Source organism: Anguilla rostrata, chromosome 12 (assembly GCF_018555375.3).
Source record: "Anguilla rostrata isolate EN2019 chromosome 12, ASM1855537v3, whole genome shotgun sequence".
In the NCBI taxonomy this organism is placed as follows: Eukaryota; Metazoa; Chordata; class Actinopteri; order Anguilliformes; family Anguillidae; genus Anguilla; species Anguilla rostrata.
The window spans coordinates 14,186,280-14,211,133 of NC_057944.1; the positions used below are offsets into that span (position 1 = coordinate 14,186,280).

General features: G+C 44.9%; 1 protein-coding gene and 1 long non-coding RNA gene across 2 annotated transcripts in view; one reads left to right on the forward strand and one right to left on the reverse strand.

Moving 5' to 3' along the window:
- Nucleotides 1-851: 851 nt before the first annotated feature.
- The window catches only part of phldb1b (pleckstrin homology-like domain, family B, member 1b), a 59,327-nt gene continuing 35,324 nt past the window's right edge, over nt 852-24,854 (forward strand). The window contains exons 1-6 of the mRNA XM_064302403.1: nt 852-1,138; nt 3,232-3,336; nt 5,252-5,375; nt 7,461-7,631; nt 16,854-16,979; nt 21,250-22,721. Of these exons, the coding sequence (XP_064158473.1) occupies nt 1,103-1,138; nt 3,232-3,336; nt 5,252-5,375; nt 7,461-7,631; nt 16,854-16,979; nt 21,250-22,721 (2,034 nt within the window). The 5' untranslated portion in view covers nt 852-1,102. The remainder of the gene's footprint in view (nt 1,139-3,231; nt 3,337-5,251; nt 5,376-7,460; nt 7,632-16,853; nt 16,980-21,249; nt 22,722-24,854) is intronic.
- On the reverse strand, nt 16,157-19,886 carry LOC135236178 (uncharacterized). The gene is made up of 2 exons (XR_010324520.1): nt 19,645-19,886; nt 16,157-16,420 (listed from the first exon to the last, which is right to left on the reverse strand). It is a non-coding gene; the product is annotated as an uncharacterized LOC135236178 (long non-coding RNA).

Consider the following 24,854-nt stretch of genomic DNA (forward strand, 5'->3'; position numbering starts at 1 on the left):
CCTCCCAGCCCTGCCCCTGGTGGCCGTATGACCTAACTGCAGAGAGACCAGGGGCCTACTGCATGTTTTGGGAAGTAAGAGTGGGACCTTTCCGGTGAGACTGGACAGGAGAGGATGTGTCTCTTCCTTTGGGCTCTTAAGTTATCCAGCTGCTGCTTGTAGAGCAGGCTTCTCCACCCCTAAATTCCAGACCTCTGGGGTCATCAAGGGAGCAGATTTTTTTTCCCACCTCTGACTGGATGTTTTCTCAACCAAACTGTCCTCCTTTCACCAAATCTTCATGACTTTGTCTCCCACATTTCCACTTATACTTGCTTTAACTAACTCCTGTGCACCACCCCCCTCCCACCCCCTGACACACACACACACACACACACACACCTAACTCCACAAAACACAAGGCACATTCCCTGCATTCTTGACACTAAACAATACCATCCTTTGTCCAGTAGCAGAGAAATCTCATTGGTGCTCCTGTGATCTCTGGTCATGCCCTGTATTGGGTGTGTAAGGGAGGGTGGGGGGGGGGGGATGAGGTGCATGCTGTTCTAGTGCACATTCTGGGAGGCTGAAAGACAAGCTCTAACCACTGGGGCCAGAGCCTGTGCCAACATGAAGAAATCTGATGGATTTATTCAAGACATCGTTTAAACTGTGGCTTGTCCCTTGTATCTGCATAATCTGCATTCAACTTTTTTCCGTTTTTTCTTTTACTTCTTAGACAATGATTTTCTTTCTCTTACTCAGCTTTTCCACTCCCACACTCTTTTCTTTTTCGTTCTGCATCATCCATATCTCATATTCCCCTATTCTATCTCTCTCCCTCCCTCTTTTTCTCTGTCTCCCTCCCTCTCTGTCTTGTCTACCTCTTTTATCAGGGCTTTTGCCCGCGGGGCAGGAATTTGAGGCTTAGCTCACTTATGCAGGCACAGACAGGTCTGTCTCGTGAAGGGGAGCAGGTACTGAGAGGGCGAGCGAAAGAGGCAGACAGTGAGACACCGTTAGTATTATGCAAAGTTGTGATTGCTGGATGCAAAGTTTCTAGCTTGCGGCTGAAGAGGCTGGTGTATTCATATCTGCTTTATTTCCTGATCTCTCCGCAATGGAGACCATGTCTCCACCAAACACCTGGCCAGAGGTAACAATCTCATCCAATTTTACCGTTTCCTATTTCACAACAGCTTTCACTGCTGCTAATTGCTATCATAGCTACATCAGAGTGTTTTGAGGTATATTTTCTTATGATGAATATGAAAGTTTTGTGAGTACTATGGGTGATGATAGCTTGGCTATTGCTGTGGAGGCAGTGCTGGACATTGACTATAAATGAATGTTTATTTGGCATCCTATGCATGGCTTTTAAAATGCTATCTGCTTAACTGTTTTATATGGTGCAGCACACATTGCCTTGGTTCTTATTCTGCTGAGTAAATCACATACGTTATGTTACGTTTTGATAAAATTATATGCAATGTGTTTGTAAACAACATGTGCAATAGGTTATGTGGTCTGAAAAAAAAATCATAACCTGTTTTTCCACTGAGGCTTGATTTCAAGGCTACACATAAATCCTTACCATCCTGGGTTCTTACACAAACTAGGATTATCGCAGTTACTGCAAATTACTGTGACTTGCTCTGGGTATTGTTAGAAGCAATGTGACCGCATGCTTCCATTGTTACACAAATGAGAAGCCGGGTGACTTCATAAAGTCAGTACAATACTGATATCGTTTTTCTCCACTTTTCGGTCCTTCTGCAGTAATACACGTTATGGCTTTCGGGGAATGCTGTACATACACATTCCAAATAAAGGTGCACAGCCTTTTTGTGTTTGTTTAGTCTAATCCCAAAGCGTGGATGTTCTGAGTAATGGGGGTGGAATTTGGAAAGGGGATTTTTTGGAGAGGCAGAAGAGAGATAGAGAGAGAGAGAGAGAGAGGCTCACGGTGTGAGTGTTGGCTCAGGGGAGCCTGCAGGGAGAACCAGCTGTGATTGTTTGTAGGTTGTGAATCTTGTGCGTGTGCGGTCGAGCTGAATCACCACCATGACTCACAAAGATGTGGAACCAGCAGAAAATTACAGACAGGGATGATAAACCTTCTTCCGGGCCAGACACACACGTAAGCGTGTCTTTATTTTGGTAATATTTCCCAATTAAAAAATAAAACATTAGGTTCACTTGAAAATCTTTTTTCAGCTAAACATACATGCATGTTACTGAAGACAAACTAACAAGCATGTGTGTTTTGTTGTATTAAAAAAAAAATAATTGTCAGACATACAAAATAAACTTACATGAATTAAACTAATTTACAGCCTTTGGAATAAAGGATATGAATTCCACAATGTTGAAAGGGATTTAGCACAGTCGTTGTTGGGTTCTTGTTGGATTTGGTTGGATCCTGTTCATGTATGTTCTGCTCAGTTTGTTATTTGAGTTGTAAAAGTCAGAGTCTATCTTCAGAAGAGCACTAAACAGAGCGTAGCTGTCTTTGAGCCTCTTTGAGTCAGCCAGCCTTCTTTTAATAGCCTGCAGGGCCAGATTTGCCTAATCCAGCACACACTGTATAATTGGAGCAGGAATCCGCCTGCTTACTGTCCCGTCACTCTCAGTCAACATACGTGAAATGCCTGTAGAATGGGTCACTTACTTCCATCTTCCTTGGCATTTGTCATTAAAGAATTCAAAATTCTGGTTAACAAACTTTTCAGAAGGTCTAAGTGATAATATTTCATTTTTAGGACACTCTGACTCCAGTGTCTGTAAACGGTTTATCTGGAAAGCCTGTATCCAATACTTCCCTCCCCACCACTATGAGCACTCCAACCTCTGTCCAGCAGTATGCATACAAAATGCAAAATTTGACAGGAAGTATATATTCATATAAAAGTACCTTTTAAAAAAAAATCTAATCTTATATGAATATTTCCTTAATGGTCAATATTTAAGTATGAAAACGACTATTCATACTAACAATCTCTAGCTATGAAGCAGCTTTGGGAGAAATTTGAGAGTTTCCTGACAAAATGTTTGATATCAAGGAGAGAGGGGGATAGAAATGACACTTGGGAATCCATCATCCCCAGAAAGTGTGGGCCAGTGTGCAAAACAGGAACAGGAATTAGGAGCAGACTGTGATTGTCATCTGCCCATTGACTTTCATAAAAATCTAAATAATAAAGATAGAATCATGACTTCCAAATAACCGAGATTTTACTTTCACTCCAGCAGGATTTTCATGATTTAGATGGTGTGATTGACAACGAGGTGGACATGGACCGTCTGAACAGTAACATTCCCCAATGCGGTCGACAGACACATCAGGTCTTGCAGGTGAGTTGCATTGTTGGCACTGTAGTCCTGAGGGCTTTCATATACTTGCGTTTGTCTCATTCTGCAGGTTGAGAAGGGGCGGGGTATTGGGATTAATAGATGTGCTGGTTGGCTTCCTAGTTTTAAAAAAACCTTCTCATGGAGTTTATTGAATATTTTTGGCAAAGTATTGATTGACTTATACCCAAACTTTTTTTTAAAAGAAAGACAAGTTTTGAAACCAATCTAGGGTGAAATGCTAATTGCGTAAAAAGGAATGTTTTCCTTTTGTTTTTCTATGTCATAGACACCCACAAAGTAATGAGTCTGTTTTGACAGAACGTAGTGCAACTGGCAGTAAGACCTCTGTTCATTGCCTGTTGCCCTGTTTCCCAGAATGCTTTGCTGAAAAGGCTGTTCGAAATGCGAAGACCTTGCTTTTGCCCTCCAGTATCTGTACTGGTACAGCACTAAAATGTCAAAGGTGACGATGAGCAAATGGGAATAAAGAGCACTGAAAAAAACGGAAAGAGTAAAGATTAGAGAAGAGCTCTAATCAGCAGGGACGGTAAATGTCGGAGGCTGAAAGGTGGGTTTGAGAGAGTTTGAAGTCAAATCAAATGGTAATGACCGTTATGTGTCAAACATTAAAGGGCATGGGAAGTGCGGATTTTTCTTCACTTTATTCCCCACATGAAAATCTTGTGCTGGAATGAAACATCACAGCGAGAGACATTCGACTAATTATATGGAAGATAGCGAGAGAACCTGAAAGAATCTTGAAGGAACTGTTAGCCTTTTTAATGTTGGGTTTTCTGACTGCCGTTATGGTCTTTCATCTCATAATCAGGCAGTAATCCCCCACAGACCTGAGTAACCAGCACAGTTTTCATCTTCACTTCTCTGTAGGGCTGTTCGGAACAAAAATCTTGCCAGGCAAGGAAATAAAGAAAATTGATTTTTCAGGCAACATTGTCCTTTAGTTCAGTTAAGTCCAGCGATGTAATCCTCGGAGAATTAGGCTGTGTCTCTCATTACCTCTCCACTTGCTGTGGTCTTGTTCAGGGACACTCCAGCCGCCTAAGCTATGCCTTTACTAGAAAACTGTGTTCAGCTGACTCACAGAGCTGGAGAAGCTTGCCAGAGCCAGGAGATGTCTGTTAGTAAGGACTTTCTGGCATAGTGTTCTGTCCTTCTCTCTCACCGTAAACAAAATACTGCTAGGATATTTTCATCCAAATAGTGGTCGTTCTGTCCCCAAAGCCGACCTGCCTTTGGGTATCAGTTACAGAGCATGTCTGTCCCGGGACCTTCATCTCATAACCCTCTCACTGGAAATCCTCTTAACCCTCCCCTGCTCAGCTGATCTGCCTAATTGGACCCCGGATAATCCTATTTGCGGGGATCCATGGATGGAACTCCCACGATTTTTCCCTAAAGGAGAAATCCGGCTTTAACGATCAGCCGCTGTTTTTGGAGGACCACATGGGAGGTTCAGGGGTGCAGGGTCTGGACTGTCACTGCTGTTGACTCCAATTCCTCAGGATGTATTAGCACTATACATTCATTTATGAATCGTGTTACCATGACAATCCCAGTATGGGTTCTTGGAGTTCCATAGCACACTGAGAAAAGCTGTACGAGTGCTGAGCACTAGACATTGACTTTACATGTACTTGAGAGAGACTATAGAGGTGTTTCGCTCTAGAGAGGAGCCAAACATAACTGTTTCCATCTCAACTGCTCTATAATGCTGTTAGGAATAATCTTTTATTTAAATCCATGTGATTTTATCATGTTGTTGAAACAGAAGTTAGCATTAACTCTGTTAGGATAAATGTGAATTTCAACCATTGATCTACAGAAAGAGGACAGTAGAGAACAGCTGTATGTGGATGTCAGACATTAAGGAAGTTGCTGTGTTACACCCCTGCAGAGCACCCCTCTGGACCTGATAGAGACTGGGAAGGCATTAAAGGTCCAAGCAGAGCGCCCCCACCTGGTCAGCCTGGGCAGTGGCCGTCTCAGCACGGCCATCACTCTTCTGCCGATACCTGAGGGTGAGTCCCTTTTTCCCTCTCTCAGGAAGACTGAGTGTGTAGCTAGGAACTAGGCTCCCACAGCTCTGTACAACAATAATTTATTTATTTAGCTTTTCCACTGATTTTCATATTTCTCTAGAACTGAAACCTGAAACCTCCTCTGATATTCAAGAGTAAAACAAGTACTTTTCACAGTCCACCAGCTGACGCTTGCAGATGATGCTGCTGCTCGTTTTTTTTTTTTTTGTCAGTGCTTTTATTAAGCTGAGCTTCTATGGGTTGTGAGAGCAGCTGCACATAGCCAATTGTGCCTCTTGAACAATTGGTGATATACACGCAATTGCGGACACAGACACAGACACACACACACACACACACACACACACACAGGCATTGGCCAGGGCTGAAAATATTCAATACAAAGTGACTCGAACATGGGCAGAGGTCAGAGGTCAATGCTTTGCACATCCATGGTGCTGACTGCCAGCTCTGCCCTGGGCCCCCCCCTCCCCCTCCCCTCCACTACAGCTCCACCCCTCGCCTGAAACCTGCACACACTCACATGCCTGGTAAAAGGACAGGGGTGGGGGGTGATGGGTAGACTGTGGCCTGACCCTGTTGTCACCCCTGTTTCTGTATGCATGACAGCAGGGGGGTGCTGGTCAGTATAAACCCTAAAAAACCCCCATCCCACAAACCTCCCACATCTGTCGCCTATATATAGTTATTCATTTGGGCGATTCCTTTATTCAAACTGGTGTTTATGTGTGTGTGTGGGGGGGGGAGGGGGTGGACCAATCCAAATGAAATGTAGCCTGTGGGGTAGTGGAGGAGGGGTAACAGGGCGGTGCATGTGGGGGTCTTGTGGTTTGGTGAAAAGGCTTATTGCACTGCACAGTGACACTCCCAATTCTCGTCCTCTTGTCTGGGGCAGGTGAGGGGTGGAAAGGGGAAACTGAGCTTGGCCCCTGTAGAACCAGGAAAAGTCCTTCTGTATGTATTTACCTGGAAAGGCCAGCTGAGAACTCACTTCTCAGTTGCATTGATGACCCGAGGTCTCAGGTCAGAGTTCCGATGCAGTGCATGTCCAGACTAGAGAATGATCCGGCAGGCGATGTCACTGCTGGCAGGAGGTGGGGAGTGGCTGAACAGTCACATTTTCCTGGTGATGCTTTACTTGTCTCCACAATGCCCCAATCAGCTCTACATAATGGCCATAACCCCTTGTCATGAGCAGACATAGAGGATATTATGCTCAGTTAGCAACAAGTGACATGAGGTTATGAAGCATGTAGCAACAGGTGTTATAATGCAAGTGAAATAACTTCAAACATCACATCTAATGTCCAAAACAGTTTATATAAGCTGATTGCAATATCCATGTTTGCTTACCACATTGATGAATTATGCAGCACATATTTGGGTATTATGAAAGCTACATATAATCCACTTCAATTAAAGTGTTACCATTTTCCAAAAAAAGTGGGAGGCCCTTCCTAGTTAATACTTCAGTTATTTCACTTACAAGTAATCCATGATCAATATGATGCAAATGGTACAATAAAATCTGTTTTCCAAGAGTGGAAAAATAATTCAATGGGATTCTAGGTGAAGGTGAGAAATGGGCTTTGTGTGTGCTCAGACAGAACCTTTAAGATTACTTTTTAAACTAACAGAAAAGGTGTTTCTTTTGGGTTTTATGTTTTCATTTCAAAACTTAGTAGGTACGTATCTCGAGTGATTCACATTCAATCCATATACACAGCTGGTTATTTTCCTGAAGCAGTTCATATTTAGTGCCGTGCTCAAGGGCACAATATCAGAGCACCAGCTGGGAATCAAACACACAATTGAATGTAGAGTCGGTGGCTCAGTTTCCTATCCATTAAACTATACTGCCACCAAGAGTTTCAATCAAGGCAGATATACTTACATTAAACTATACTATACTGCCACCAAGAGTTTTAATCAAGGCTGATATACTTATTGAACCTGAAAGTCACTTTGGAAAAAAAGGCCTCTGTGAATGAATAAAGTTAAATGCATATTATTATTATTATTATTATTATTGTTATTATAATACCATGTGGCTTGTTGTTCCAGGCAGGACTACTGTGGGCCATGGAGCCATGGACATCGACATCCAGGGCCCCGGCGTGGCAGCCCAGCACTGCTACATCGAGAACCGGGCCGGAGTCATCACTCTGTACCCCTGTGGGAACCAGTGTGCCATCGACGGCCTGCCCGTCACCAAACCTGTCCGACTGTCGCAGGGTAAGAGTACACATAGACCAGCACCGCAATGCTTAGAGAACATAATGCAGACCACACCTCAAGCCACCGCAATAAATATATACATTTATTACAGATGTCTTATGTAAGATTACTTTCAATTCAGTATTTGTGAATATAATTTTTTTTTACAAATGCCATTATACTTTAAAAAAATAATAATTTTCTTTTGAAGATTCTTGTTCTTTGCATTGTGAAAAATTGAAGCCAGAGGCTTTTCTCATAATAAGAAAAAAAGTTTAATTTAAACAATATCCAGCTAGCATTGCTATTTTAGGACAATGTTAAAACACTGAATTTGTGACCTTGAATGTGTGAATGTTGATCGATGCATCGTTGCCTGAAACGCAATACAAAGCAAAGAAAGCCTACCTCGATAAAAGAGATATCCACTGTGCTACCCTACCATCCTGTAAGCCTTCATAGGCCATGTTTATCTGAGCCGGGAGAGCAGAGGAGGGCCAGCTCAATAAGCTACCTCACGATTATGAAAACTACTTTAAAAATGGATGAATATTGGCCTGCCTCAGAATCGATACGGAGCGAGCAGGAGGAGAACCAGTAAACACAGGCGCCTTTTTTCTTGATTGAATCTCCGAAGGGATGCTGATGTTCAGGAGTGTTTCCACTGGTGGAGATCGAATCGATTGCCAGCGTGTTTTTATTTTTTATTTTTTATGTCTGAGATGCAGTCATCTTCTGAGCAGCGATTGGACTGATAGTATATGAGCAATCATTCGCCGCTTTGAACATTTTGTTTTAAAGTTGTTTGTGAGCTGCAGCACTGTGGTCTGTTCTCATCGCCCGGACAAGTACATAAATAAGTTTTATGGATAAACAGACCGCTAGTTTATCTCATCCTGCTCAGTGCAATCACTTTGTTACTGTGCTGCCTGGCTCAGCTTTGACAGAGCTATAAATGTTAATGAATACTCAGTCCTTATTCATTCTGTTTTGTATGGGATTTTGGCAATTATATGTAATGCCTTTCCAACAACTGTGTCAGACGAGATGGGTTATGCGGCAAGGTACTTCAAGGTCACTGTGTTCCAGTGGAATGGTTTTAATCCTATTCCAACAGGATGACTAAAACTTTAGATTTAACTGCAAGTTCCTCAAAACACTCTGGACAGATAATCAATATGGATGTCTACAAAGATAAGCAGAAAACAAAAGATGCAGTGATTTGATATTCAGTCAAATGAATACTCCACGAAGAATGACTTTTCCATGGTTGTGACAACATCACCATGAAATCTTTTATATTAATATACATGTTTTCATTGGATGCATTAACTTGATGTATGTCTTGACAGTGCTTTTCAGGACGCACTCTGTTACAAATTGTAGGCCAACTATAAACAATGCACTCAGAAGGACTTTGGGGTGGGGTTCCCCACATTTCCTCTTACTTTCGGATTTAATCTGTCTTCTAAAAGGAGAGAGCAACACTGGAATGGAGAGACTTATTGGAACGATACCCTATTATGAACCCATTGTCGATTAATTCACTGCACTTTTTAAATGTTTTTTTTTAATGATTATAATCTGTAGCGAGGGCTGTTGGTATTATTATAATATTGGTATTATTTTAATTTATAGCATACCAGGGAAAATACAGATAATATTTTCTTTATTTTAAAGTTCATGGATCAATCATAAATATAATATTATTCATAGAAATGATTTAGAGCATGGATAAAGATACGGAATGCGACATTAGGATATTAGGTTAAAACATACTACATAACCAACTGACCAAAATCAGATCGAATTTATGTGAACTAATTACACTCCCGATTCCAATGATTGGGATTTCGGTCAGGCAAAGACAATGCTCGCATTCCGCCGTCCTTTAAATAAAGCATATTCATTTTCCGCAGCAGTGAGGGAGAGACGATGGCAATCATTGCGGAGTGGTTTGTGTCGTTTTACAGAATTGTGAATAAATTTGAATAAATTATCTTTGCGAAGCCATTCGGGAATTATTTCGATCTCCCAATCCACATTTCCTTTAAGAAAATAAACGCTTGCCACACCTTTTTGTATTTTTCCTTCCATTTGTTTAAGTAGCTGAGATTTGGCGGCGCTGAGAGTGTTGGTTGTAGCCTGTGCCACGCATACCTCCGAGGATTGCACATGGAAGCTCTGACTCAGGCAAGAACTGTCAGGTCTCTCTCTCTCTCTCGTCCTCTCTCTCTCTCTCTCTCTCTCTCTCTCTCTCGGGAATTATTTTGAGTCAGCTACACTGTAACAGCTGTTCTACTACGCGGAGCACGGTGCTGTGGCCAGTGCGTTTTATGAATTGCCTTGCGTACCATTAGCACCCAGGCATTTTGTTGAAAATGTTTTGAGCAAGTAGAGAACATAACGAAAATCGTAAAGGTGAGGGCGAAGGGGAAAACTTTACATCAACGGGGAATAACTCTTTGGACAACCACAAAGTGTATGAAGATATCTTGCCCACCAGGCGCGGACTGGACTTTTTTTTTTTGTTTATTTATTTATTTTTGGATCGTACTAATGGCTTTGAAACATATTCCCGATATACTGGGCACACTCGCAATGGATTGAAACGAGCAATCTGAGAAGACAGGCGCTATTAACCAGATCTACTGGCAGAAGGATCGTAAGTAGCCCACGGGAGAATAATGCTTTACTTTATTTTCATAACAAAGCCGACAGGAAAAGCAAATGCTGTGTCATCTTTCTTCTCCGCTACAAATAAATAAATAAATAAATAAATAGACTTTAGACCTAAAAGGGGCAGATATGATGGTAATTCATATGGGGCTTTCTTTTAATATTTCCTTTGTGATGGTATTTTAATTGAGAGTATTTTGTATTCAATATGACAAAACTCAGACTCGTGTATGTGCAGTACCACGCTGTGCGCAAATCTGAATTTGAATTTGAATTTGAATTTGAGATGCCAATTAGCTGGTGTGTGTGTGTGTGTGTGTGCGCGCGCGCGCGTGTGTAACAGTGTGATATGTAATAAAACTTATGGTTTGCTTGTTGTGAACCCTGTCGAGGCCCCTGTGTTCAGAGTAAATGAACTCTGTAGACTATGATTTCTTTAAACCTAAAATGACTCATGGAACTGACTGTTCCAGACAACTTAAATTTTCTCCAGTTGGGTGTGAGGTCCTTTACCACTGATGAGTAACTTTTTTTTCTTCTTTTTTTTTTTTATCACAGTAGGGTTTTAGTGGTTTTCTCTGGGAAAATGAGTTGCCAAATTGGGAATATAAATTGTGAATACGCAAAATTTAAATGGTCCTCGCAAACAATTCATGTCTCATCATCCTCATCATCTTCATCATCTTCATATTCACCTGTCTGTGGTCTCATGATACTCTGTCATACTCAATTGAAATATTCAAACTCATATATACTAAGTACTGTGTGTGTGTTTGTATTTTGCAGTAAACTTGTGCTGATGGTCCCAAGTCAAAATGACCTGTGTGACAGAGGAATGATCTCTTCTCAGTTCAACAGGGTTATGGGCTGCCAGTATATTATTACACGTCTATTCTTGGCCAGAGAGACACAAGAACTGTCAAAGTTGTGTGCATGTGTTCTCTGTTCAACTCACTAGACCTCTCCAGTCATCTGTCCTTCTCAAGGAGCACAAAGATCTCATTATAGACAAAGACAAGAACGTGCTGCATTGTGCCACTAGATCACTGCCCCCCGCACCCCTACCCCCTACGCAAACAGCCATCAGTCACCCATAGAGCTCCCCGCCTTTCTTCCTCAGAGCGGAAAGGCCTCTTGGCTTGTTCATGCTTGACCTGGAATCCCGAGTGAGCACGGCCCAGCCTGCGCTCTGTGTTTAGGGAGACATCTGTTGAGATGTTGACACACACACCGGAAGGATTGTCCTTAGTTATCTGTGAGAGGAGGTAAATCCGTTCTGTGTACACATCTGTCTTCAGGAGATTAAGTGCTTATTAAGCTATTAGCTGGACCTGACTTTTCTTTGGTGTGGAAGTTGCATGTTTTTTTCCTTTGATGAAATCTTTATGTTGTGCTTTTTTCTATCCGATCTGGAAAAGAAATACATGTAGTGACAGCGCCTCAAAACCTGAAAACCTTTTTTTTATTTAATTTGATTAGTCCTATGTGCTGCTGGCAAGTGAACACATGTCCTGTTGAAAACATGCTTTATGGCACAGGCCGAATCTAATCAAAGCCTCAGTGGAGTTCTGCCAGATGAGATATTGAGTCAGGAAAGTCAACTGCTCACTGAACAGTTGCAAGCAAATGCTTCTACAGTGTGTGGATTTTACACACGCGTGTCAGTGTTAAGTCACTAACCATGTTCTATTATAAACATCAGAAGATAAATTTAGCACAACAACCTGTTGTACTTTCACTGTGTGTTCGTCAAGTTTAGCTTAGAGAGACATTTGTTGGTTTTAATTTCTGTGGGCTTTTTATTGATCGAAAACGAAAGGGGTTTACATTCAGTTAACAAACAAATGTACAAATGCATTATTAATATGTTGGAATAATTTGTTGTCAGCCATGTGATCAAGTAGTGTTGATTACAGCTGGAGTTGGTAGGAACACAGTTCAGCATGGGGGGCGTAGATTAGATACAGCATCCTCTGTATTAGGCAATTAGAGGGCAGACAGGAGTTCCAGAAATGTACCTTTGCATACTGCAATGCACCACTACATTCTATAACACTATAGCACATCACTGCATGCAGTAATGCACCAATACACAGCGTAGCGCTGGAATTCTATTGGCCCGGGCTTAGTGTATCCAGTTCCACGGAGGCTGTGCTGGATGGCATTTGCCTTGGCTCCAGCGTGGCAGGCTTAAGCGGTCAGACTTGATGTCCCGTCTTTATTACTGCCGTAAAACTCGGCGGCGACGCCGTGGCAACTCCCTGCGTGCTTTCAGGCATCTCTTTTGTTTCCGCGGTCCCCGCCTCAGAGGATCCAGAGCGGAGAGAGAGAGACAGAGGACATGTTTATCTCTGTCAGGGACCGCTGATCTAAAACGATAGCCAGCCAGCACAAAAAAAAACCCCAAAACAAGCTGCCGTACGAACAGGGTCCTCAATTGTGATGGCATGTGAAAGTGGAGTCATTATGTTACAGAGCAGTACAGTCTGGGTATTTTTGTGTGAGCTGCTTAGTGGGCTGTGTAATGTTGGAAGTTGGGGGAAGGGGGGTGGGGGGGGGGCACTCTGTCCATTTGTCTCCATCTGGTTTCGCCTCCTCTGTTTGTCGGTGTTTACGACTCTGGAAACATCAGCTCTCCACACATATAGATTTACTGTGCCCACTTCCCGCTGGCACTCCTCATTCTTGGCATTCAGTTGCTGATTAACGGTGTGTGTGCCTGTGTGTCTGTCTGTGTGTCTGTCTGTGCGTTTGTGTGTGTGTGTGTGTGTGTCTGTCTGTGTGTATGTGTGTGTGTGGGTGGGTGGGTGGTTGTGTGTGTGTATGTGTCGGTGGGTGGTTGTGTGTTCAGCTATATATTCAACTGGGAAATCCAACCTGTGCAAACTCTCTGTAAGCGCTTTGTGGAAACACTGTATATAATCTGTAATGTAGCTTTCAATTCACTTCAGTTGAGTTTCTTTTGTGTTTTTATGTAATGAAATATTTGTGTACTTTGGTTGTGCATTATTGAAAACTGCAAACAGAGTAAACTGAACTGTGATAGTATTAATGTGTGTGTACAATTGAACAGAAAACAACGGATGTCAGGGATAATTTTAAAATTGTATGTGAATGTGAAGGAATACTGAGTTGGAGGAAAGCGAATATGTAGCTTACTAAAAATGAAATGGAAAAAGGTCCCTGTCTGTGCTTTCCTTTATGAAAACCGATGTCAGTACAAACGGCTATGAGGCCTTATGTCAGTACATCGGTGAGAAAATAATTGATTTCATTATATAGGAGATAAGAAGTCAGCTGAGGAACATATGAGATGAATATTGATTCCAGGTCAGGTATACTCCGGAGAGCTGGACTGTTTCCCAACCAGCCACTTTCTCCATTGACAGTCAGATTTATGTCCTCAGATGAACTGCCGTTTGACTGTTTAAGCCCGTCCTCCCACAAATAGCCCCATTACTTTTAATGAGGAAGTGGCATGGTGCCATATTTCAGGGAGGAGTCGCCCCTCCCTGTAAAGGGCACCACTTTCATAATGGGGGGGAGGGGGGTCCTTTCTGTGGCATGGCCCTGAGATTTGAGTCGAATGAACATGTCACATTCCAGCATCATGTCCCGTAAATCTGCATACAGAACTGCAGAGAGTAGTTGATGTAAACGAAAGGGGCAAGGGGAAGGGGGGGGGGGCTCATAGCCATTTGGGGGTGGGACAAGACCCCTGGTTGGAAACTCCATGTCCCTGTCTACCTTATACTGGATGACTAGCTAGAGTCTCTACATGGAGAAGAGCTCCATGGGAGGAGGGTATGAGGGAGTAATCTGATTCTGGGGGTTTCCTGTGAAGGGGGTATAGATAAGAGATAGCTCATTCTGTGACATCCTGTTTAAAGTGCTGTGCAAATACGTGCATCCCAGCTAGTCTCTCTGCAAGACCTAAAAAGGAAAGGGTCAGACTTCCTCAAAGAATTATGTGGAGGATCCCTGAGGATTGGGTGGAGAGAGATGGAGCCAGAGATTGGAGCAGGTGATGGGGAGAGGGCTGGTGACTACTTCTGTGTGTAGAGGGGGATGGTTTACCCAAATCTACTCAGCCAAATTCAAAGTTAAATAGCTAGAATGGAGACCTGGTCCTAATCTGGCAGGGGTTAGCCATGGGACATAGTGATACCCAGGAAGGATTTGAGGATTCTAATTAGGATTCTAGCTATATTCTTAGTCTAGCTAACAAAACAAACAAAAAAAATGCTTGAGAAATAGAAAAGTCCACTTTCATAAATGTCAGACAAACAAGTGAACCCCCCTCCCCCTCACTCGTGAGCCGATTTGCCTGGTGGTACATTCGGTAAATGAGGCCGGGCCGTCATTGGCTGAGACCCTGTGCAATTTCTGCCATTTTGTTTAGCTCATTCAGGGTTCCTTCTGCTTTCTCTTTTTCTGCTTTCAGTCCATCAGGAAATGATGACATTTTCACAATAGAACATTCAGTATTCTGCTGCAACACGATTATGATCATCTCAAAAAAATGTACAATAACTACAATAACATGCCTCTAAATCTCTTCCATCCTTTAAGATTGTGGTTAATATTGCTCTAAAATTTGATTTCTTTTTCACTATCCCAAGGAGATCATTATATCCTGATAAAGCTTTCATAAGCTTTTATACAGTAGCTGTCTCTGACATTTTGTTGACACACATATAAAGGGGAGATGACATACACTATATTCATATACTCATACAAAAGATCGCCTCATATTATTTCTCTGGAAGGGTTTGGTCTTGCATACGGTATGGTTTCACTCTGGTATTTCTGCTGTGGATATGTGCAAACGTGTGCTGCGATGTTGTGGATTACGGCAGGAGCCGGTGTTCTATGGGCTGAGGCTGTGTGGGGTTGAAGGTGCGGCTCTTGTCATACAGGATTGAGTTCATACCCTCACACTGCTCCCGTCCCTGCCCTGCTGGGGGCTTACCTCTGGTCACCCTCTGGCTCCTCACTCCTGAGTGAATCTCCCGGAAGTGGGAGGAGTCAGGGACGGGGCATGCCGTCACTCCTCTGGCTCCTCACTCCTGAGTGAATCTCCCAGAAGTGGGAGGAGTCAGGGGCGGGGCATGCCGTCACTCCTCTGGCTCCGCACTTGCATTAGACAATGTGAGAAATGCGGGCTTGTCCCTGGATGCGGTCGTAATGCTTATTTATAACTTTAACTCAGGAGGTGTTTATTTATCCCCTGGTGCTGACGAGCACCTGCTGCTTCCAAATTACACTCCTGCTAAAAGCCTGCGGCTTAGCTTGTGCAGTCTGGCACTTTTTCATAATGTGCCACGTACCAGCATGCAATACAACAGTCACACACATACTGGAGCCACTTTTATGTAGTTATACATCATACCGATTGTGTCGTTCCAGGTAGTTTACTGCACACTGAATTCACTTCACTTGGTTTTTGGGGCTCGATTATTGTATGGGGTAAACAAAGATTATGTTGGTTTTACTTGGTTAGGCTGGATCCTTTGGATGCTTTGGAGGAAAGCTCAATGAAACAGAATGCACTATAGGCAAATGCAATTCAACACAATATAAAAACTAAATCAGGATCGGTTGAAAGTTTAAGCGAAAACAAACAGAAAAGGTAAGTCTGAAGACCTGATTTAGTTTATAGTGCCTTTCATATGCTTGGGACTGGATTACAACTAGGTGCACAACAGATACAAGCTCTTCTCAGCACCATTTATAAGCACCATTTGTAGATCATTAAATATCAGTAGTTTCTGAATGCAGAGTATAGCTGGAAAAACAAGTATAATAATGGCCTTACAAGTATAATAATGGTCTACATGTATGGATTTATCCATTGTGAGCACTTAGAAAAGCGTCTTATTTTATTGTTCCCACAGTCAGCAGAGACCACATTCATCCACTCCAAGATTCTGTATTATGGCTGCATTGAGAGCCATTTGTGGCGAGAACAGCATCAATCAATCAAGCATCTCCATGCAGTCTTTAGAAAGCAATCTCTTCTTTCTAATCTGTCCGGATCAGGGTTCGGTGGAAGGGCGGCCGACTTGCGTTTTTGTGGTGGTTTCCATGGCGTTGTGTTTTCCATAGACATGCACACCTGTCAGGACCTGTGAAGTAAGCAGGAAAACAAGGCTTCAGGTGTAGGGAGAGTATGTCACTTAGAGCCTTGTTTTTAGAGTGACTGCTGCTCTGATAAAGGCTGTACTAAATGCTCTCTTCTCTGTCTTTGTGCAGTTTACAGACATAACATTAATCACTTTGTCAAAGGCTATTATATGTAAGCTCATGTATTAGGCAGTTGTGAATTTGCCAGGAACCTGCTTTTTATTCTTTGTAGTTTAAAAGGCTTACTCTCTCTGTGTCTCTCTGTCTTTATGTGAAAAGAAAATAGATCCCTAGTCATAGGTCTGTCCCTGAGACTCTAGTTTCATGAAGGCTTAGCAGGAGACACAGCAGCATGGCTCAGCATGTTTATGTTATATTTGTAATGGAAAGTGGCATTTGTTCGAAAGGTAACCCTCCCTTCTCCCTTTGCTGCAGGTTGTATGTTGTGCTTCGGACAGTCTGCTTTCTTTCGCTTCAACCACCCCGAGGAGGCTTTCAGGATGAAGAGCATGATGCCCGGTTCCAGCACAGGTTCGGCTGGTACCCTTAGAAACCACACAGGTAACTGCGTCAAACGCTCAGCTAACCCCACTGCTAACACAGGTAACCCCTGTGCAAACACAGGAAACCCCACTACTAACACAGGTAACTCCACTACTAACACAGGTAACCCCACTTCTCACACAGGTAACTCCACTTTAAAAACAGGTAACTCCACTACAAACACAGGTAACCCCATGCTGACACAGGTAACTCCACTGCATACACATATGATGATGTGATATTTTTGTCCATATTGGCAACATGGTGACATAAACAATGAATTCAGAGGGCACAGGTCCCAGTTCAGTGCAGCCGCAGCAGTCCAGAGGCTCAGACTGTCACAGTGCCACCCCGTCTCGCCTTTCCACTTCCGGCCCGAACGGAGAATGTTGCAACACGACCCATCTGGGGCACGTTCCCTCCATTCACATTTTACGAGGGTGCCGTTCCAGCGGCGGGGGCCTGCTCCCGTACACAGAGGTGTCAGTGTCCCCGTGCCGGGGGGAACCGCAGCAGCTTTAATGCGTTTTCTGCCAGTTCCCCCTTAGCTGGCTGTCAGTGGGAGAGCCGGCGCTCACACACAAAGAGGCCTTTGCCTTTCCTGCTCGGGTTTACGAGTTCCTTCCGCCTGAAATAGGCTCAGTTTTCCACAGATATTCATCAAAACACGTTCTTCCCAAATATGCTCCAAACACATTCCTCTGTCACAGAGTCCAGTCCTGGCTGTGCTCCTTCCGGGCCCTTGTACTGTACACAAACTGTGTTGCAATCAAATGATCTAAACTGTCTTTTTCATTTTTAAACAATTTTATGTTGTGTTGTGCTGTAAGTTTTAAAAAGCTCAGGTTCAAACACAGGAGCCTGAAACAGTGGCTCACTCTGACCTTTTAATTTTCATTTAAATTGTGCACGTCACCTGGTTGCCTCCTGCTCACACGTCTACCCAACTATCAGTTATTCACGAGGGGAAACATGAGCACTCACATGGCGTCATCTTTAATTACAGAGCACTGGCACTTTGCAGGGAAGGAGGGAGTGTGTGTGTGTGCGTGTGTGTGTGTGCGTGTGTGTGTGTGTGTTACAGTAGAGTACATTTTATTGTGATAGTGTAAATTAATTTGATCCCTCTTGGACTTCTACATAAAATTAAATTGACATTTAATATTTTACTGTTTTGCTGCAAAGGGTGGGGGACGGGGAGACTGGCAGGGTGTGAAAGAGGCAGAGAGAAAGGATAAGACTCATGTGAAAACATCTCCATTCTTCTCTACTCCAAGCTTTTTAAGTGTAACAAATGCAGAACAGGGCAGTAGATCTTATTACAGTTTTTTTTTAATCCCTGACATTTATATGAGAGAAAGACAGAGAAAGAGAGAGAGAGAGAGTAGTGAGATTGAGACAGGAAAGAGAATAAGGTGGACAGATAGATAAAGGAAGCGAGGGATACACTACTTCCATCCCTCCAGGATCACTTTATCCTAATTTGAGACTGGCCTTCTAACACACATCTTCAGAAATAGCACTGATTACCCATGGTAGCTTGATTGACATTAAACAGTTTACTGTGGAGGATTGGGAGAAAACACTTAGAAAAACAGAGCTGGAGGAATGCAGCAGAACAGAAAAAGGCAAAGCAATGTGTACAAAACAATTATACATACTGCTGTTATGTGTGAGATATTAATCCCAATGAGGCCTTCCAGTTATTTTGTTCTACTGGGAAGCCTCTTTGGGGTTAATGTCTCATTTGCCAGAGAGTCTATGGAAACATTTACACTGGTGACAGCCCTTGTCCATACTGTGTCATTGCAAAGGTTGGAAAAGCAAAAACTAGCATATTGGCCCGGGGGAAACAGACCAGCACTCTTCCTCCATCCTTCATTGACATAGACCTGCACTCTTTTAGATGTCCATATTCATCGTACTGTCCGTCCTTTATTTACACAGACTTCTTCCCTCTCTACTTTACACACACACGCACGCATGCACACACACACACACACACACTTTATTTTTTGTCAGTAAATGGTTAAACTGAACTTTTTTGGGTTCTGATTCAGGAATCACTTGTCTGTGCATATTTTTTTAGTTTTCCAGCATTTCCTGTTTTACATGGTAATTGCCTTTATGTGCTTGCAGGCATTGGTCCGTGTATGAACATGTACAGTGTCTGAGTGGTTTCTTATATCAGTGTAGAACTGAAGAATGACACGTTTTGTACAGTGTGTGTCAAGGTTAGCCAGATTCAGGCTCGATGTTTAAACTCTTCAGTCACTATTTTTAAAGTATGTTATTTGAATTCTTGTGGAGTTTAAAAAAAAAAAAGTTTTTGTGTTTGTGTTCTATTGACCAACACAGTTTTTTGCGTGCGATGAATGATATTTTATATATTTACGAATTTTTTGAGGAACCTACCGATTTTACAATGGCTGGCATCGAGATATTGGTGGGGTGGGTTGTTGTCTGTGGATTAATCCTGTTTTACCAGCGGAAAATTTACAGTGTCTCTTTAAGAAAAAAAAAAAAAAACTCGGAATACTGAAATAGTTCCCGCCCCTAAAGCTGGCGGTTCGTCACATCAGCACCGCGGACAGGGGAGGGGAGGAGATGAGCGAACTGGCTGCCGCCCCTGGCACTCAAAAAGGGGCTTGGATATCACGTCGGCAGCGGCGCTTAGACGTACCTGGAGGTGCCGAGTGCCGGGCACGGCAGGCTGCATTACACTCCGCGTATTCAGGTCGGAATGCGGAGCTCAGTCGTTTCTTTTTGAGCTTCACATAAGCTGTTCAAAACGGCTTAGTTGCAAGCTTATCCGCGTCTGTAAGTACTGATTATTACCGATGCTTTGAGGAGTATGTCAAGGCTGTGATCATCACGGGCAGTAACAGGCTACAACTGATGTAGCCTATTATAATTTGATGACGCGTAGCCTACAGCATTTTATAAACATTACGTAAACGGAGTTATTCATTAGGGATACAGATACTACTAGGCTATCTATCTAAAACGAAAAACAAACCCAGCGGCTATTTATTATATCTTCGGTTTAAAAAGCTAAACATTAGCTGGATGATAAATAACCAAACCAGAATTATTTAGTAATATAGGACCTATATGATTATAAGCATGGCGTTTGCATGAGTTTGGTCAGCTAAAAAAGAACAACTGACGAATTTAAATTTAATGTCTGTTCCGGATGCAAGGTTTAAGGCCAGGTTTGCATGTCTTCCTCGGTTCCGCCAGATGCGCGAAGAGCAGCCTAATTCATTATTTGTGAGGAGTCCTGCCGGGCCATATATTGTTATCCGGACACTGTTAAATTTGCGATAATCACATCACATTCAGATTAATTTTTAAATGTTTACTTTTTTATTTGTAGACGAGGTGATTCCATCATTAAAACGCTACAGTCTGTTGCTGTTGTCATAGTAGAATATGGAAGGAATTTGCATTTTCCGCCTTATTGGGAATTTGTCCGTTGTTGTTTTAGAATACAGTTATTTACCTATGTGACTCAGATCGGTTTAAATGTCACTGCGTCCTGTTTCGTTGCCGGTGAAGACAGTGACAGCACTACCCCTCTTGTGACTCTACAAATCCTAGGCATTGAGAAATGATTCATTTTACTCTTCGTGTGTTGAAAACACGCGATACACTGCATATCTGTAATTATTCAGGACCAGCAATACTATTGCTTTAAACGGCGAGAGCGCGTGTAGACTGTCCTTTTTGTCGCAGAACCGTCATGATACTGCCGATTTTCTTGCTCTCACTCACTGAATCCCGCAAACCGGTGTGCTAGGTGCTTGAAGATTAGGTCTGAATTGCCACTATTCTCGGGTTTGCTCTCCTGTGAGTCATGCCATAATTGGATTTGAATGGCACAATTTTCACTGACCTTTACCCGCAAACAGCCCTTCCGTCTAGCCTGGCTGGTGTCTCACTGGTTCCTCTCGCTGTGCTTTCATATGTTTACAGAAGGGAAAATAGCATCTTAAGCGACTGAATTTTGGGCAGTGATTTTAAGTTTAGCCACAGCTTCATATCACTGGAGGATTAAAGTGCCCAGATAGGCAACAGTTTATTACTCTTATGGGAGTTATCATAAGAACAACAACACTTTTACAATGTATGTAGCTGAATGGTGCAATTTCCCAAGGTGGAATATGCATGCTCTAGTGCCACTGTACCTCTTTGCTGGCTTTTTCTGTTGGTGCAAAATCTGTTGTCTTTTGGTGAACCACATGTCCAGGAGCATCATTTGAGCATATGCTTTCCCTCTTTGCAGACTCACGCAGCTTTGTCAATGGGAACCATCAATCAGCACCGATACACTGTGAGAGACCCCGCCCCCAGCACAGCTCCCTGGTCAGCTCCATCGAGAAGGACCTGCAGGACATCATGGACTCTTTAGTCATGGATGAGCCCCAGGCCTCCACCTCCCAGCCCAAGGTGGCCGCTGGCCAGCCTGCCCCTCTGTCGACGCTGTCCCCCATGATGAACGGGGGCGGGCGCTACCAGCTGTCCCCGCCCACCAGCCCGGGCGCCATGTCAGTGGGCTCCAGCTACGAGAACGCCTCCCCGCCCTTCTCCCCGCTCTCATCGCCCTCGGCGACCAGCAGCGGCAGCTACACCAGCCCCTCCCCCGGAGGCGGCCAGGACGCGGCCCCCGCCCTCCCCCCGGTGCCCGCCAGGTCCTCCAGCTACCACTACACCACCCAGCCCCCCGTGCCCCAGCCCCGCACCCTCCTGCCCAGCAGCTCGGCCGGAGGAGGGGGCCTCAAGGTGCCAGAGAGCCCCAGGCTCCAGAGGAAGGCCCTGCTGGAGGCCCCTAGGAGCCCCACGCTGGGCCGCCGGGGCCCGGGGCAGGACGGCGTGGGGGCGAGGGGCGGAGACGGCCCCAGACAGGCGCACGGGCTGCCCTCGCTCTCGCTGTCGCCGGCCGCGGGAGACGGCGGCTCCTTCGGGAGGGCCGCGGTCCCCGGGAGTCCCCGCGCGGCACGCAAGTTCCCCCCCGCGTCTCCCTCCCCCACCCAGGCCGGTCCCAGGACCAAAGTGAGCGTGGCCGTCCTCCAGGAGCGCCCCCCGAGCCCGTTCCGTGAGCCCGTGGACCGCTCGCTTACCTCCAGCCCGTCCCCCCGCACCCTCCAGCCCCCGCTGGACCCTGTGGTCCACGTCGTCCAGAGCGGGGCCACGCCCCAGCCCCTCCCGCCCGGCCTGCAGCCCCCGGCGAGCCCCCGCCCTGCCCGCAGGGCCCTGGAGACCGGCAGCTTGCTGCCCCCCCCGAGCCCCTCCCTGACCCGCCGCGGGGTGCCTGTGTTGCCCGGGGCGTTGCCGGGGGTCTCACCCGTGCTGCGCACCCCGGAGAGCCCCACGGGACGGCTGGTCCCGGACAGCCCCAGGCTGAGGCGCAGGACGGCCTCCCCCCCGGAGGAGCCTCTGGGGCCGAGGGCGGTGCGGGCCCGTAGCCCCTCCCCCACCGGCCTGCTGATGGAGGCGGGGTCTGGGCGGAAGGCCAGCTTTGGGAACGCCCTCTCCCCGGCTTACAGCCTGGGCTCCCTGCCTGGCTCCTCCCCTCTGTCCAGCCCCCGGACGCAGCGCAAAATGTCCGGGGGGGTCAGGGAACTAAGGGCCCCGCACCCCGGAATGCGGGAGCGCAAGAACAGCATCACAGAGATCAGCGACAACGAGGACGAGCTGCTGGAGTATCACCGGCGGCAACGGGAGGAGAGGCTCAGAGAGCAGGAGATGGAGAGACTGGTGAGTGAAATACAACAGAGGGATCCACAGCCCTGTAGCACAGAGAAACACAGGGATCCACAGACCTGTAGCACAGAGAAACACAGGGATCCACAGACCTGTTGCACAGAGAACCACAGAGATCCACACACCTGTGGTACTGGGAAACACAGGGGTCCACACACCTGTAGCACAGAGAAACACAGGGATCCACAGACCTGTTGCACAGAGAACCACAGAGATCCACACACCTGTGGTACTGGGAAACACAGGGGTCCACACACCTGTAGCACAGAGAATGGGTTTTTAATGTGTTGGGAAGGCACCTGGTTCCCATGACAACCCACTCTGCTGCCCCTGTAACCTGGCAGGGTGTGGGAGACTTCAGCAGTCACGCCCTGTGTTCCAAACCGCGGCCTGAACACAGATTTCACATCTCTTTTCATTTCCTTGCGATCTCTTTTAATTTCCTTGTAATGGCGTGTCTCTGGCCAGGGGGACGGGGAGGAGGGGGTGCAGTCTCTGTGCCGCGGAGGCAGTCTGATACTCCCAGCGGCAGCGCTGTTTACACGGACACTTATCGGCTGTCTGTCTCACAGTTTAATACCGAGGCCGCGTCTGCAATCCGACACGTGCGTTTGTCACAGCGGGACGCTTATCTAGCCTCTCTGATTCATTGATTTAAACGGATGTAACTTTTAGCATTTAAAATGATGCCGATTCTGCTGCAGGTATTAGGATGTGGGTTTATTTAGGCCCGTGTGCGCTGTGCTTTATGTTTGGCCGCTCCCCAGTGTGGTCTGGCAACACTGAAACATTTGTTGGCCTGCAGTGGCCTTTAGCTTTGCTCTTTTTTGAATCATTAGAGTTTAGGGAGCAGATTTATGTTGTTAGTCATATGGTTTCCAATTACTTTAAAAAGGAAGGAGGGGTTCAGTGGAGAGAATTCACTGAAGCAGAAACACAAAAACAGGGGAACATATCAGTTTTGGCAGCCCTCCTGGCTGTCTGATTATGGGCTATGTGCAGTTATGGCTCCAAATGAACTCTTTTACTTGGTTGCATTGGTAGAAGTAAGGAACACCAATGATTGAATAATTTAGGATAGTGCATTTGTCACTGTTGTCGTCGTGTCATTGCTGGAGACACACACAGAAACAAAATGGTGATTTGCTTCACAACACTGGCACATAGTTCCCCCCGCAGCAAGGAAAGTTGTCATTTTTTCTAAATTCCCCAAAACCCTTGATTGAGAAAATTGAGGGAGAAACAATGCAAAGTTGTGTAGTTCTGATAGCATTCTTTTTTACTGTCAGTCATTGCTTGAATGTTAATATTCAATAGCTTAGCTAGCTAGCTAACAGTAATGATACTGCATGCTAGCTGGATAACATTAACCAGCTAGAATTAGTCAAGTTAGCTAGATTAGGATATGTTCATAATGGAGGATTAGAGAATGTGAGTGTGTTTATAATGGAGGATTAGAGGATGTGAGGGTCAGTTTACAGTATAATGGAGGATTAATGGATGTGGAGGCTTCACAGATCTGTTGTAGACTCCTGGTTTGGCATATTGTGGTACATTTCATGCTAACCTTTCAAGGGAGCTCAAGTTTCTAGCCTACCTGTAGAGTAGTAGTGTGTGTCGGTTTTATCTGTAGGCCAGTAGTGTGTGTTGAATGTTTTACCTGTAAGGATGGAGTTTGTTTTGATGGGTTTAACTGTAGTGCTGCAGTTTGTTTTGAAATGTGTGTTGTGACTGACAGGCTAGTGAATGTCTCTGAAGCACGGAGCACCATCACCCCAGGGTTTTTGGGGGGGGGAGGGTGTATTGTGTCAGTTCTATTTTGGGACCTAGGGCCCCTAGGGGCCAGCTGCACGCGTGCCGCTGAGCTGAAGAGCTGCAACAACCTTAGAGCACAGCTCCGTCCCTCTCAGAGCCAAGCCCCTTTCTGCCAGCTCTGCGTTTTAACTGCTTTTACTCCATCCTCTCTGAAGTCATTTCATATCATTTCAGATTGTGGTTGCTAGGCAATGGCAACTGTTTGCCAGTTAACTCTTGTACTTGGTGGCAGGTTCTTTAATATGCCATCTCTCCTGTGGCGGGGGGCACAAGGCCGCGGGCACGGGGTCTTGGCGGACACGCTTGGCACGT